The sequence below is a fragment of the Hypanus sabinus genome, chromosome 27 (genome assembly GCF_030144855.1).
Source record: "Hypanus sabinus isolate sHypSab1 chromosome 27, sHypSab1.hap1, whole genome shotgun sequence".
NCBI classification, from domain to species: Eukaryota; Metazoa; Chordata; class Chondrichthyes; order Myliobatiformes; family Dasyatidae; genus Hypanus; species Hypanus sabinus.
Window position 1 is genome coordinate 46,638,676 of NC_082732.1, and position 13,121 is coordinate 46,651,796.

General features: G+C 42.7%; 1 protein-coding gene across 7 annotated transcripts in view; it reads right to left on the reverse strand.

Annotated features, from left to right (window-relative positions):
• Positions 1–4,386: 4,386 nt before the first annotated feature.
• cfap74 (cilia and flagella associated protein 74) overlaps positions 4,387–13,121 on the reverse strand; it is a 460,813-nt gene continuing 452,078 nt past the window's right edge. For all 7 annotated transcript variants that reach the window (XM_059952433.1, XM_059952430.1, XM_059952431.1 and 4 more), the window contains one exon: positions 4,387–10,040. In XM_059952433.1, coding sequence (XP_059808416.1) covers positions 9,942–10,040 — 99 coding nt within the window. In that variant the 3' untranslated portion in view covers positions 4,387–9,941. The remainder of the gene's footprint in view (positions 10,041–13,121) is intronic.

The window sequence follows — 13,121 nt, forward strand, 5'->3', positions numbered from 1 at the left end:
TGCTCACCCTTTCCACTGCTGACTCCTTGATGCGACTTTATTTCAAATTTTCAACAAGTGGAGTATTTTACTTCTGTCTGCACTGTAGGCAGCTTTGCTTGCAGTGGGAATAGACCTTGTCACCCACCAACAGAATCAATGCAACTAAGCTGCAAAGGCAGGCACAGACCTACTGGAATATTGTTTTCTATGCCTGGAAACTTACATTAAAAACTTACAGACTTAAGGGAGGAGGCCTCCCTTTGGTTGAGCTCGACCATGATGTTGTGTCCTAGCTGTCCATATGCAAGGCAGTACATATGGAGAGCAAGCTGTTGCCCATGTAGCAGACTTCCCTCTCTATGCAGCTGATGAATCCAAAGGAATGGCAAAGACCAATATAATTTGGCAGCGGCAGTGATGCAGGAGTTTCCAGTCAGTGTAATACTCAATGTAGGACTTCAGCTCTGGATTTTTTTCTTGGGGTTTAGTACTGAAAGCCTTTCTCATGATTGGTATAGCTGTAAGGCAGCAGAAATTTGAGATCAGAGTTTTCCTAGGTGAGCTGCCAACTACTGCTGATGAGCCCCATCTGCATGGAACAACTAGTTTCAGGCACCAGTAACCCACTTTTGCCCATTCTTCTGTCAGTAGAAATGGTTCTGCTAGGCTTAGAAGCTAAGCCACACATGGCCAGGACTTGGACTTGGTTGATAGAGGCTATCTGAGATGCACATCATTAGGAGCATTTAATAGGTAGTGGGAGCTTATTTCCAGTACATCTCCAGCACCTCCCCTCCCACCCCAACCCCAACTCCCCAAGGTATGACAACATTGAGGAATCTGTAGCAAAGTACATTAGATCTGTGATTCCATGAGCTTAGTGCTTCTAAACATTTTGAAAGGGGTGTACAAGATGACATATGAATGGAAAACTGCTTTTTCAGTTATCATCCCTGCTCATAAACTGCCTGTTTCCCTGTCTCAGGTCACTGGTGACTCCTGCAATTCACTATTGGACAAGAAGTCACTGAGTCAAAGAACACTACAGCACAGAAATAGGCTCTTTGGCCCATCTAGTCTGCACAAAAGTATTTAATCTGTTGACAACTTTATAAAATATTAGTGAGCTGATGGAAGTCCGCCATAGACAGTTCCAAGACCAGTTGTGAAGGAGGAGGGGCAGGCATGGGGCCAGCAACTCTATCCCATAAAAACCCAGTGCTACAAAAATGCCAACAGAAGCTCCAAAGACTTTATCCCAGGAAGGATCTACCCCAGAGATATATGAAATTGTGTGATAATTGGAAGCCATAGGGCTGATCAACCTTCTATTGTCCCAGCTCAGAGGATTCTGGTCTATGACCAAGAAAGGGTGAAAGGCTTAAGAAGAATTGAACTGATGGACTTGGTTTATTTGGATAACTCTGTCTCTCTCTATCCTGATGGACATTGGTTAGCTTGAATGGATATCTCCATCCATTCAAAACTGTGCCCATCCATCCAGGGCACAGTTTTAAGGTGCTTGGAAGTATGTATAGAGGAGATGTCAGGGGTAAGTTTTTTCACACAAGAGAGTGGTGTGTGCATGGAATAGGCTGCCAGCAACAGTGGTGAAGGCGGATACGATATTGTCTTTTAAGAGACTTTTGGATAGGTACATGGAGCTTAGAAAAGTAGAGGGCTATGGGTAACCCTAGGTAATTTCTAAAGTAAGTACATATTTGGCACAGCATTGTGGGCCAAAGGGCCTGTATTGTGCTGTGGGTTTTCTATGTTTCTATCTCTCCCTTTGCTGACAGACATTGGGTTGGCTTGAATGGATAACTCTGTCTCTGCCTTTCTGACAAACATTGCTTGGTTGAATGGGTAACTCCATCTTTCCATGTCCTGATGGACATTGGTCTGTTGAATGATTTGATATTGGGAAATGATCCTGGTCAGGTGTCAGATCTCTCTGTGGGAGAGCATTTTGGAGACGGTGATCATAATTCTATCTCCTTTACAATAGCATTGGAGAGAGATAGGAACAGACAAGTTAGAAAAGTGTTTAATTGCAGTAATGGGAATCATGAGTCTATCAGGCAGGAAATTGGAAGCTTAAATTGGAAACAGATGTTCTCAGGGAAAAGTACAGAAGAAATGTGGCAAATGTTCAGGGGATATTTGTGTGGAAAAGAAAAGCTTACAAAAGGTTCAGAAAGCCTTGTTAAAATGTTAGAGATCTAGAAGATTATAAGGCTAATAAGAAGGAGCTTAAGAAGAAAATTAGGAGAGCCAGAAGGGACCATGAGAAGGCCTTGGTGGGCAGGATTAAGGAAAACCCCAAGGCATTCTACAAGTATGTGAAGTGCAAGAGGATAAGACATGAAAGAATAGGACCTATCAAGTGTGACAGTGGGAAAGTGTGTATGGAACCGGAGGAAATAGCAGAGGTACTGAATGAATATTTCAGTATTTACTATGGAAAAGAATCTTGGTGATTGTAGTGATGACTTGCAGCAGACTGAAAAGCTTGAGAATGTAGATATTAAGAAAGAGGATGTGCTGGAGCTTTCAAGAAACATCAAATTGGATAAGTTGCTGGGACTGGATGAGATGTACCTCAGACTACAGTGGGAGGTGAGGGAGGAGATTGCTGAGCCTCTGGCGAAGATCTTTGCATCATTAATGGGGACGAGAGAGGTTCTGGAGGATTGGAGGGTTGCAGATGTTGCTCCTTTATTCAAGAAAGGGAGTAGAGATAGCCCAGGAAGTTATAGACCAGTGAGTCTTACCTCAGTGGTTGGTAAGTTGATGGAGAAGATCCTGAGAGTCAGGATTTATGAATATTTGAAGAGGTATAATATGATTAGGAATAGTCAGCATAGCTTTGTCAAGGGCAGGTTGTGCCTTATGAGCCTGATTGAATTTTTTGAGGATGTGACTAAACACATTGATGAAGGAAGAGTAGTAGATGTAGTGTATATGGATATCAGCAAGGCATTTGATAAGGTACCCCATGCAAGGCTTATTGAGAAAATAAGGAGGCATGGGAACCAAGGGGACATTGCTTTGTGGATCCAGAACTGGCTTGCTTATGGCAGAGTGGTTGCAGATGGGACATATTCTGCATGGAGGTTGGTCACCAGTGGAGTGCCTCAGTCCATCTCTCTCTCTCTCCTGATGGACATTGATTGAATGGATAACTCTGACTCTTGATGGATATTGGTTGGTTGAATGGATAACTACATCTCTCCCTTTCCTTAAGGGCATTGATTGGGTTGAATGGATACAGCAACTCTGCCTCTCCCTCTCCTGATGGACACTAGTTGGGTTGAACGGATAACTCCAACTCTCCCTTTCCTGATGTTACTTGTCCTGCACCATTGTCTTCCACCATTTCCTGATTTAACTTCCAGTGTCTGCAATACTTAAGTTCAAGTTTAATTGTCATTCAGTCATGCACGAATCCCCATGAATATAGCCAAATCTCTAATGGCCAAGGTGCAAAACACAGTACCAACAGCCCCACACAACACAATGCATATACAGTATAATATAGCAGTAAACATACAGTCATACAAAAACAATAATCTTATAGCCTAAGTCCCTGCCTGTCATGTTTTGTAGATTGATGGTGCATGGGATGTTGTCAGTAAGAACAAGCATTAAACAGTTTGATCATCACGTGCTAGTGCAGCCGCAGGTGAATGCAATCCAACTTGTTTTCCAACTGAGTGAGCTGAAGGGCAGTACTGACAGGGAAGGCCAGCCCCAACCCAGCAAGGACACTTGCCACACCACACAGTTTCCGGCATCTCCTCTCCTGAAAAGTGTGAGGGCCTCGTCTGCGCTACAACAGAGGTCAGCCAGCTCCCCCATTGTTGGTCTCACTGATGAACCAATGAACCATATTTACAGTATTCTACAATACCAAGGTCCAACAGGATCTTGAAGTCACAAGAAAAATGTGGAAGATAATCACTTGCACCATTTGTTAGACTTGCTTTCTAATTTTAGCTCTGTATAACACTGGGTAAGTATGTTAAATTCCTTAAACATTCATTTTAATGTCTGACATTGATGCCTGAAGGCTTGGAGTATATGCCCAGTCTGTGAAGCTGGGTTTACAGTCACGGTCTATCACCTGAATGTTGTATCAACGACACTAAACCTGCAGTAGCTCAACCTGTTGTCAACAGCAAAAGTTGTTAATGTTGGAGTGATGGACTGACCTCAAGGTTCACTGTTTGTAGTAACCAGTATAGGAAGTTAAATTCAATGTTTTATCGAGTTGTTACCATAATGATTTTAGTTGAATTAACTCTTTCAACCACAGCAAAGAAATATGTAATGGATACATAACCCTGTCCCTTTCTAATGACATAAGCTCACATCACCTGAAATAACTCAAATCTGAACAAGTTCAGATCCAGATTCAGATTTATTTATCTCATGAACATCAAAACACTCAGTGAAATGTACCATTTGCAGTAACAACTAACACATACAAAGGAGTGCTCCGGGCTGCTCACAAGTGTCACCATACATTCTGGCATCAACATAGTATGCCCTCTGCCAAGTTTATTACAACCCTTGACCTCTGCAAGGGTTATTGTCAGATCCCACTGGCAAAACACTCTCATGTATACCGCATTCGGCACCCACCTTGGCCTCCTTCATTTCACTGTCTTGCTGTTCGAGCTGCATGGAGCCTCAGCGACCTTCCAACGGCTGATTGACTATGTGGTCAGGGGATATGAGAAGCATTTTGCAGCCAACCTGGATGACGTGATCATCTTCAGCAGCAGCTGGGAACCACCTGAAGCACCTTGAGGATGTCCTGAGGAAGATTGCAGCCGCTGGCTTGACACTGAACATCCAGAAGTGTGACCGGGCCTGCGCTGAGACACAGACCCTTGGCTATCAGCTAGTGCAAGGACTAGTTCAGCCACTGGTTGACAAGGTCAAGGCCATCAGAAATAGCCCCAGGCATTCCAAACAGTTTCATTTATTTTCACTCACACTGTTACATTGGTTTGAAGACAGCAGAACAGTCCCAAAGGACACGAGTGGCAGTTTGGGACATCCTAAAATAGTGCCTGTGTTAGTGGAAGCAGATGCACTACAGCTTATGCAGGCAACACCACTGATGGGGAGGCATTATTCTTTTACATTCATCTGAGCATGTGGACACTGATCTATGGGTTTATCTAAAGCATTTGTTGTGGAATAAAACTGTAAGATGTTAGAATCCCTGTTTAAAATGTTCCAATTCTGCACCTGAAATTATTATAATAGTCTGGTCACATCTTTAACCCTCCACCCCACCCCAGACCAAAAGCAGGATTTTGGCCAGATTTAAACACTCAACCTGGCTTTGCAAGAGGGATGTGGAAGTTGGAGTTGACGGTTGGTAAATAGTTATATTGGAAAGTTAAAGTGTCGTGAAGAAAGCCTCTGTATGTTTTGTTTGTTTTTCATTTGGCTATTTGTAAAATTTTTTTTCTTCACAACTTTTGGGCAGATTTTACACCTTTTCCCCCCCAAAACTAAATAAAACCCCTTTGCACTAATATGCCTTTGTGGCTTACCATCTGTGTTTTTTCCAGCTGGTGACCCTTGTCGAGGACACTCACCCATAGCTGGTAGCGAGGTGTGACACCACAATATTCTGTACAACAACACAAAACACAAGCAAGAAAACAAGCTCTGTTCCTCCCTCCCACCCATCCATCCACACACATACACAGTCCTCTAACCCCAGGACAGGCCATCTTCTTTGGCCTTCAGTGGGCTCGTGGATTTGCTGACTTCTGAATCTGTGCAACATCCACAAACACCTTTGATTCCTTAAAGACAATTTTTCTTGAACTACCCAAATCTCTCTACTCTCAATGTTACTGCCATTGTTGCATATTATTAAAAGCAATCATAAATCAATTAAAATGGAGCATAATTTAAATGTTTTTCCTCTAAATCAAGCTCTTAATTGGTGAGTTTAATCCAATTCAATGGTCAGTTACAATATTGTATCTCCCTTCTATTGAGCTATCATAATGTTGAAACTCCACCTATAATTTAGAATTACACAATCCTAGAACCATCATAGTATAGAGATACACAACCAGTGAGGCCACACTACTTTCTGTCACATTTTCCCTTCAGATCTTTGTTGAAAGCCACAATTGTATCTGCTTCCACCACTCTCATGGGCAGTGCGTTCAAGACCAGGACTGGTTACAGCAAGACCAGGTTTCTCCTCACAATACTTCAGGGTCCTTTGCCAATCTCTTTATAATCTGTGCTCTGTGTCCACCAGTGGGATCTGTCTCCCATGAATTCACTTCATTTACAATTTCCCGTTACTGCAAGGATGGGTGGAAGGTTTTAAAGGATTAATATTTGCTTGAATTAATTAAACCACAAGCTGACCCATACAGCATAGTCCTTAATGGTTAACAACTGCCTAGTTTTCTAAAATCAGAACCTGCTAAGGTCATGTTCTCGCACCCTTAAATTCCAAACTGAATTACTTGTATAAATCAGTACCTGATCTTTCCATCTGAATTTGTCCAGGGACATTGTTGGCTGGGGTAACATCCATTAAAAGACTGATCAATAGATTGATAAGTGAACACAGAACTTCAAAGTGGAAATTTACACCATTGCCATGGAGTTACTTTTGCTACAAGTTCTGAAATAGAGGTTAGAGTCTTTAAATAAATGTGATATATGGTCAAAGTGAATCCAGCCTCCATCTCTAACTTGTAAATATTTACTGTTTAACAACAAAAATATTCTGCAATATTGTAATCATTAACAACAGAAGTAAGTAAATAGTAAATAAATTGATGTGATGATGTGGTAAATAGGATCAGCAAAATTTCAGATGACACCGAGATTGGGGGTGTGTTGAGCAGCAAGGAAGACTATCAAAACTTGCAGTGGCATCTTGTCCAGTTGGTAAAATGGGCTGAAAGATAGCAGATCACAGCTCACCTACCACCCCACCAGCCTCCAGGTCCAACCTATAATTCTTCGTAACTTCCGCCACCTCCAAAGGGATCCCACTACTAAGTACATCTTTCCCCTCCTCTTTCTGCTTTCCACAGGGAATGCTCCTTATGTGACTCCCTGGTCCATTCGTCCCCCCCCATTCCTTCCCATCGACCTCCCTCCTGGCACTTATCCTTGTAAGTGGAACAAGTGCTACACCTGCCCTTACACTTCCTCCCTCATCACCATTCAGGGCCCCAGACAGTCCTTCCAGGTGAGGCAACATTTCACCTGTGAGTCGGCTGGTGTGGAATACTGTCTCTGGTCCGGTGTGGCCTTTTATATATTGGTGAGACCCGACACAGACTGGGAGACCGTTTCGCTGAACACCTATGCTCTGTCTGCCAGAGAAAGCAGGATCTCCCAGTGGCCACACATTTTAATTCCACGTCCTATTCCCATTCTCATATGTCTATCCATGGCCTCCTCTACTGTCAAGATGAAGCCACACCTAGGTTATAGAGGAACACCACCTATATTTCATCTGGGTAGCCTCCAACCTGATGGCGTAACATTGATTTCTCTAACTTCCGTTAATGCCCGTCCTCCCCTTCTTACCCCATCCCTGATTTATTTATTTCCCCCCTCCTTTCTTTTCTCTCTCTGTCCATCACTCTTTGCCTGTTCTCCATCTCCCTCTGGTGCTCCCCTCCCCCTTTCTTTCTCCCATCCCATGATCCTTTCCCTTCTCCAGCTCTGTATCCCTTTTGCCAATCACCTTTCCAGCTCTTAGCTTCACCCCACCCCTCCTGTCTTCTCCTATCATTTCAGGTTTCCCCCTCCCCCTCCTACTTTCAAATCTCTTACTATCTTTCCAGCATTTGCAGATTACCTCGTGTTTGAAAGATAGCAGATGGAATTTAATGCAGACAAGTGAGAGGCATTGTACTTTGGGAGGACATTGCAGGGTAGGACTTACATGGTGAGCGGTAGGACACTAAGGAGTGCAGTAGAACATAGTGTTCTGGGAATTCAGATCCATAATTCCTTGAAAGTGGATGCATAGGTAGATAGGGTTATAGAGAAAGCTTTTCACACATTGGCCTTCATAAATCACAGTACTGAGTACAAGAGATGGGATGTTATGTTAAAGTTGTATAAGACATTGGTGAGACCTAATTTGGAGTATTGTGTGCAGTTTTGGTCACCTACCCACAGGAAAGATGTCAGTAAGATTGAAAGAGTTCAGAGAAAATTTACAAGAGTGTTGCCGGAAATTGAGGACCTCATTTATAGAGAAAGGTTGAATAGGTTAGGACTCCATTTCTGAGAATGTCAAAGAATGAAGGGAGATGTGATAGAGGTATACAAATTTATAAGGAACATACATAGGGTAAATGCAAGCAGACATTTTTTTTGTGTTGCATTGGATCTGGAGTAATAATTATTTTATTCTGCTTTACATTTGTGTACTGGAAATAACATCAAACAATCTTGAAGCTTGAATGCTGTTCTTGTGATGTAGTGTTCTATGTTCCATGTTGTATTAAGCAAAGTTTGATCCTTGCCAATTTTGACTAACACATTTGCAAATAATTTTATCATTAAAGCATAAGACAGTGTCACCCTAACCAATGGCTGCTCACTAGAACATCTGGGTTGATACAGAAGCACCAAAAAGTATAGGAGTTAATGTATGAGAGAGCTCCTTAAAATATACTTTGGTAAGAATAACTGGTTACAAAAGCAAATAATTCAGTATGTGTCAGGAAATGTAGAGGAGGTATAATGAGTTCATCAGGTCCAGTCCTTCGAGCCACATTGCCCAGCAACCCCTGATTTAACCCTGCCTAATTACGGGACTATTTACAAAGATCAATTAACCTCCCAACCAGTGTATCTCTGGACTGTGGGAAGAAACAGGAGCACCTGGAGAAAATCCATGCGGTCTTGGGAAAAACATACAATTTCCTTACAGAAAGTGGCGGGAATGTTGTTTAACAAGAGTGGTTAGTCATTTAGAATTCCTTGTGTTTTTCTTGAGCGACTCACACTTTGTAATACAGTCTCCTGGAACCTTCTGTTTAAGCTTGTTCAGGCTGACAGGCTCAGGGATTCCATGTTACTTGTATTATTTAAAGGATGCCCAATCAGCCCTAATTGTGGGGTCCTAGTTTTGAGGATGTTACTTTTCGCAGTGTTGCTTGGCCGAGCCACTGATGTTCTTTTAGAATTATTATGATTAAATTCTCATCACCATCTCTACATCAGAGTCTGTCCTTCCTCTGCACTTGGGTTCCAATATTGCCAGCACACACCATGACAGGAGGCTTGGCCCAAAAGTACAGGACTTAATGTATTAGAGAGCTCCTTAAAATATTTCAATTTGTGTCAGGAAATGTAGAGGAGGCTTAACCCAGAAGTAGAGCAGTGGAGATGAGTTAGTGGTGAAAAATAACTTCAGTATGAGACTGCAAATTAACAAGTCACAAAATAAGTGAGAACAGAATAGACAACAAGGTAAGCTTTAGGCAGGGAGAGTGAAGGCTCAGAGAAACTGGTTGAGGCTGGCTGGTTCGATAAGTGTACAAGGACTGTGGATGAGAACTGGAGTTAAATAGACTGCAGGTGATGTGTCTGGAATAAATGGCAGGTGAATCCTATTAGCTGGGTGGAGACTGGGAGGTGGCTGTATATGCAGGCTGGTAGTTGTCAGTAGAAGTAGGCCTGATAATGTGAACACAAACTTCAGAACACATTTAGAATTGCAAAGACTTCACTAAAAGAACTTCCTCATCACGGCAAGGTTGCAACATAAACAAATATCGGTGCTAGGTAAGGTCAGTGCACAATGCTGTGTTTTAGTCTGGTTCCAACTCATTAAAATAAACATTGGATTCTAAATTAATCAGTCATTTCTACAATGTATAAATTTCATATATACAGGAAGCCTTCTCAACAATTCCTTCCAGTTCTTCACGTTAAGTGACGACAACCATGGCCATCAAAATGATCTGGTAGTTCTCTGTGATGTCGCCTTTGATGGTCATTTTAATGGTGGCTGAGATTATCTTAAGTGCCTAGAAAGCAAATTAAAAAAAGTCCTACTTAAAATCTGCCATGTCAGAATGTTATTGATGTGCCCTTAAAACTATACACTAGCATTATGTATTGAGTGTCCAGGAAGGTGTAGCACCTTTGATGAAGGGGATTATCATGTGCATTTTGGAGAAGCTCACTCACCTTTGGACCCAGTGGACACTCAGCTCCAAGAAGCTGTTTGCATGTGACAGTGGCCACACAGGTACACACCGCTTCGACAGGTGGGCTAAACCAGGAGGGGGTAGCTTGCGGGCCTCATACCCTGGAGAGATAGGGACATGCCTAGGAGCCAAGGGCATGACGAGGTACAGAAGGAGGAATGGTCATCCAAGGAAGAACCCAGTTTATAATGACTACTCATATCACTGGACCCAGACTTCCGAGGTTGAGAGAGTGAAATTGCCCCCGTGTAATGACTTATTCCATTTTAAAAACTCTCCCACGCAGGATTCCTGCCATCACTGAACATAACAGAAAGCCACCACACTACAAGAACCGGTAATATGAATTGGATTGAAAAGCCACATCAAAATTGTATTTCTTTAGCAAAGTATTATTCTTAGGTATTGTTACGTGGCCAGTCAAAAGTTTTGCTGAAACTTATCTAGCTTTTTTTTAAAACTTATTTTTATTCAGAGATACAGTATGGAACAGACCCTTCCAGCCCACCACATTGTGTTGCCCTACAACCCACCAATTTAACCCCAGCCTAATCACAAGACAATTGACAATGACCAATTAACCGATTAACCGAAATGTCTTTGGACTGTGGGAGGAAACTGGACAACCTGGAGGAAAGCCATGTGATCACGGGGAAGATGTACAAGCTCCTTACAGACAGTGTTGGAAATAAGCTCTAAACTCCGATGCCCTGAGCTTTAATAACCTTGCATTAACTGCTATACCACCATGGCAGCACAAGACTGTAAGATATACAGTGGCATGCAGAAGTTTGGACACCCCTGGTCAAAATTTCTGTTACTGTGAATAGCTAAGCGAATAAAAGATGACCTGATTTCCAAAAAGCATGAAGTTAAAGATGACACATTTCTTTAATATTTTAAGCAAGATTACTTTTTCATTTCCATCTTTTACAGTTTCAAAATAAAAAAAGCAAAAGGGCCCAAAGCAAAAGTTTGGGCACCCTGCATGGTCAGTACTTAGTAACACCCCTTTGGCAAGTATCACAGCTTGTAAACACTTTCTGTAGCCAGTTAAGAGTCTTTCAATTCTTGTTTGGGGAATTTTCGCCCATTCTTCTTTGCAAAAGGCTTCCAGTTATAGACAATAGACAATAGGTGCTGAAGTAGACCATTCGGCCCCTCGAGTCTGCACCGCCATTCTGAGATCATGGCTGATCATTCACTATCAATACCCAGTCCCTGCCTTGTCCCCATATCCCTTGATTCCCCTATCCATCAGATATCTATCCAGCTCCTTCTTGAAAGCATCCAGGCAATTGGCCTCCACCATCTTCTGAGGCAGTGCATTCCACACCTCCACAACTCTCTGGGAGAAGAAGCTCTTCCTCAACTCTGTTTTAAATAACTGACCTCTTATTCTCAATCCATGCCCTCTGGTACTGGACTCTCCCAACATCTGGAACATATTTCCTGCCTCAATCCTATCAAATCCTTTAATTATCTCAATCAGATCCCCTCTCAATCTCCTCAATTCCAGCGTGTACAAGCCCAATCTCTCCAATCTCTCTGCGTAAGACAGCCCTGCCATCCCAGGAATCAACCTAGTGAATCTACGCTGCACTTCCTCAACTGCCAGAATGTCCTTCCTTAAACCTGGAGACCAAAACTGTACACAATATTCCAGGTGTGGTCTCACCAGGGCCCTGTACAAATGCAAAAGGACATCCTTGCTCTTGTATTCAATTCCCCTTGTAACAAAGGCCAACATTCCATTTGCCCTCTTCACTGCCTGTTGCACTTACTCATTCACCTTCATTGACTGGTGAACTAGGACTCCTAGGTCTCTTTGCATTTCTCCCTTACCTAACTCTACACCGTTCAGACAATACTCTGCCCTCTTGTTCCTGCTTCCAAAGTGGATAACTTCACATTTATTCACATTGAATGACATCTGCCAAGTATCTGCCCACTCACCCAGCCTATCCAAGTCTCCCTGTATTCTCCTAAAGTCCTCTTCGCATGTCACACTGCCACCCAGTTTAGTATCGTCAGCAAACTTGCTGATATAGTTTTCAATGCCCTCATCTAAATCATTGACATAAATCGTAAAGAGCTGTGGTCCCAATACAGAGCCCTGTGGTACCCCACTAGTCACCTCTAGCCAGTCTGAGAAACACCCATTCACTGCTACCCTTTGCTTTCTATTTGCCAACCAGTTTTCTATCCATGTTGAAACCCTGCCCCCAATGCCATGAGCTCTGATTTTACTCACCAATCTCCTATGTGGCACCTTATCGAATGCCTTCTGAAAATCTAGGTATACAACATCCACTGGCTTACCCTCGTCTAACATCCTTGTTACACCCTCAAAAAACTCCAACAGATTAGTCAAGCATGATTTGCCCTTGGTAAATCCATGCTGGCTCGGCCTAATCCTATTTCTGCCATTTAGATGTGCCACTATTTCGTCCTTAATAATGGACTCAAGCATCTTCCCCACGACTGACGTTAGGCTAACAGGGCGATAGTTCTCCGTTTTCTCCTTCCCTCCCTTCTTGAAAAGTGGGATAACATTAGCCACTCTCCAACCTTCAGGAACTGATCCTGAATCTAAGGAACATTGGAAAATGATTACCAATGCATCCGCAATTTCCTGAGCCACCTCTTTTAGAACCCTCGGATGCAGACCATCTGGACCCGGGGATTTATTAGCCTTCAGTCCTACCAGTCTACTCATCACAGTTTCTTTCCTAATGTCAATCTGTCTCAATTCCTCTGATATCTTATGACCCTGGCCCATCCATACATCTGGGAGATTGCTTGTGTCCTCCCTGGTGAAGACAGATCTAAAGTACGCATTAAATTCTGTTGCCATTTCCCTGCTTCCCATAACAATTTCTCCCAATTCATTCTTCA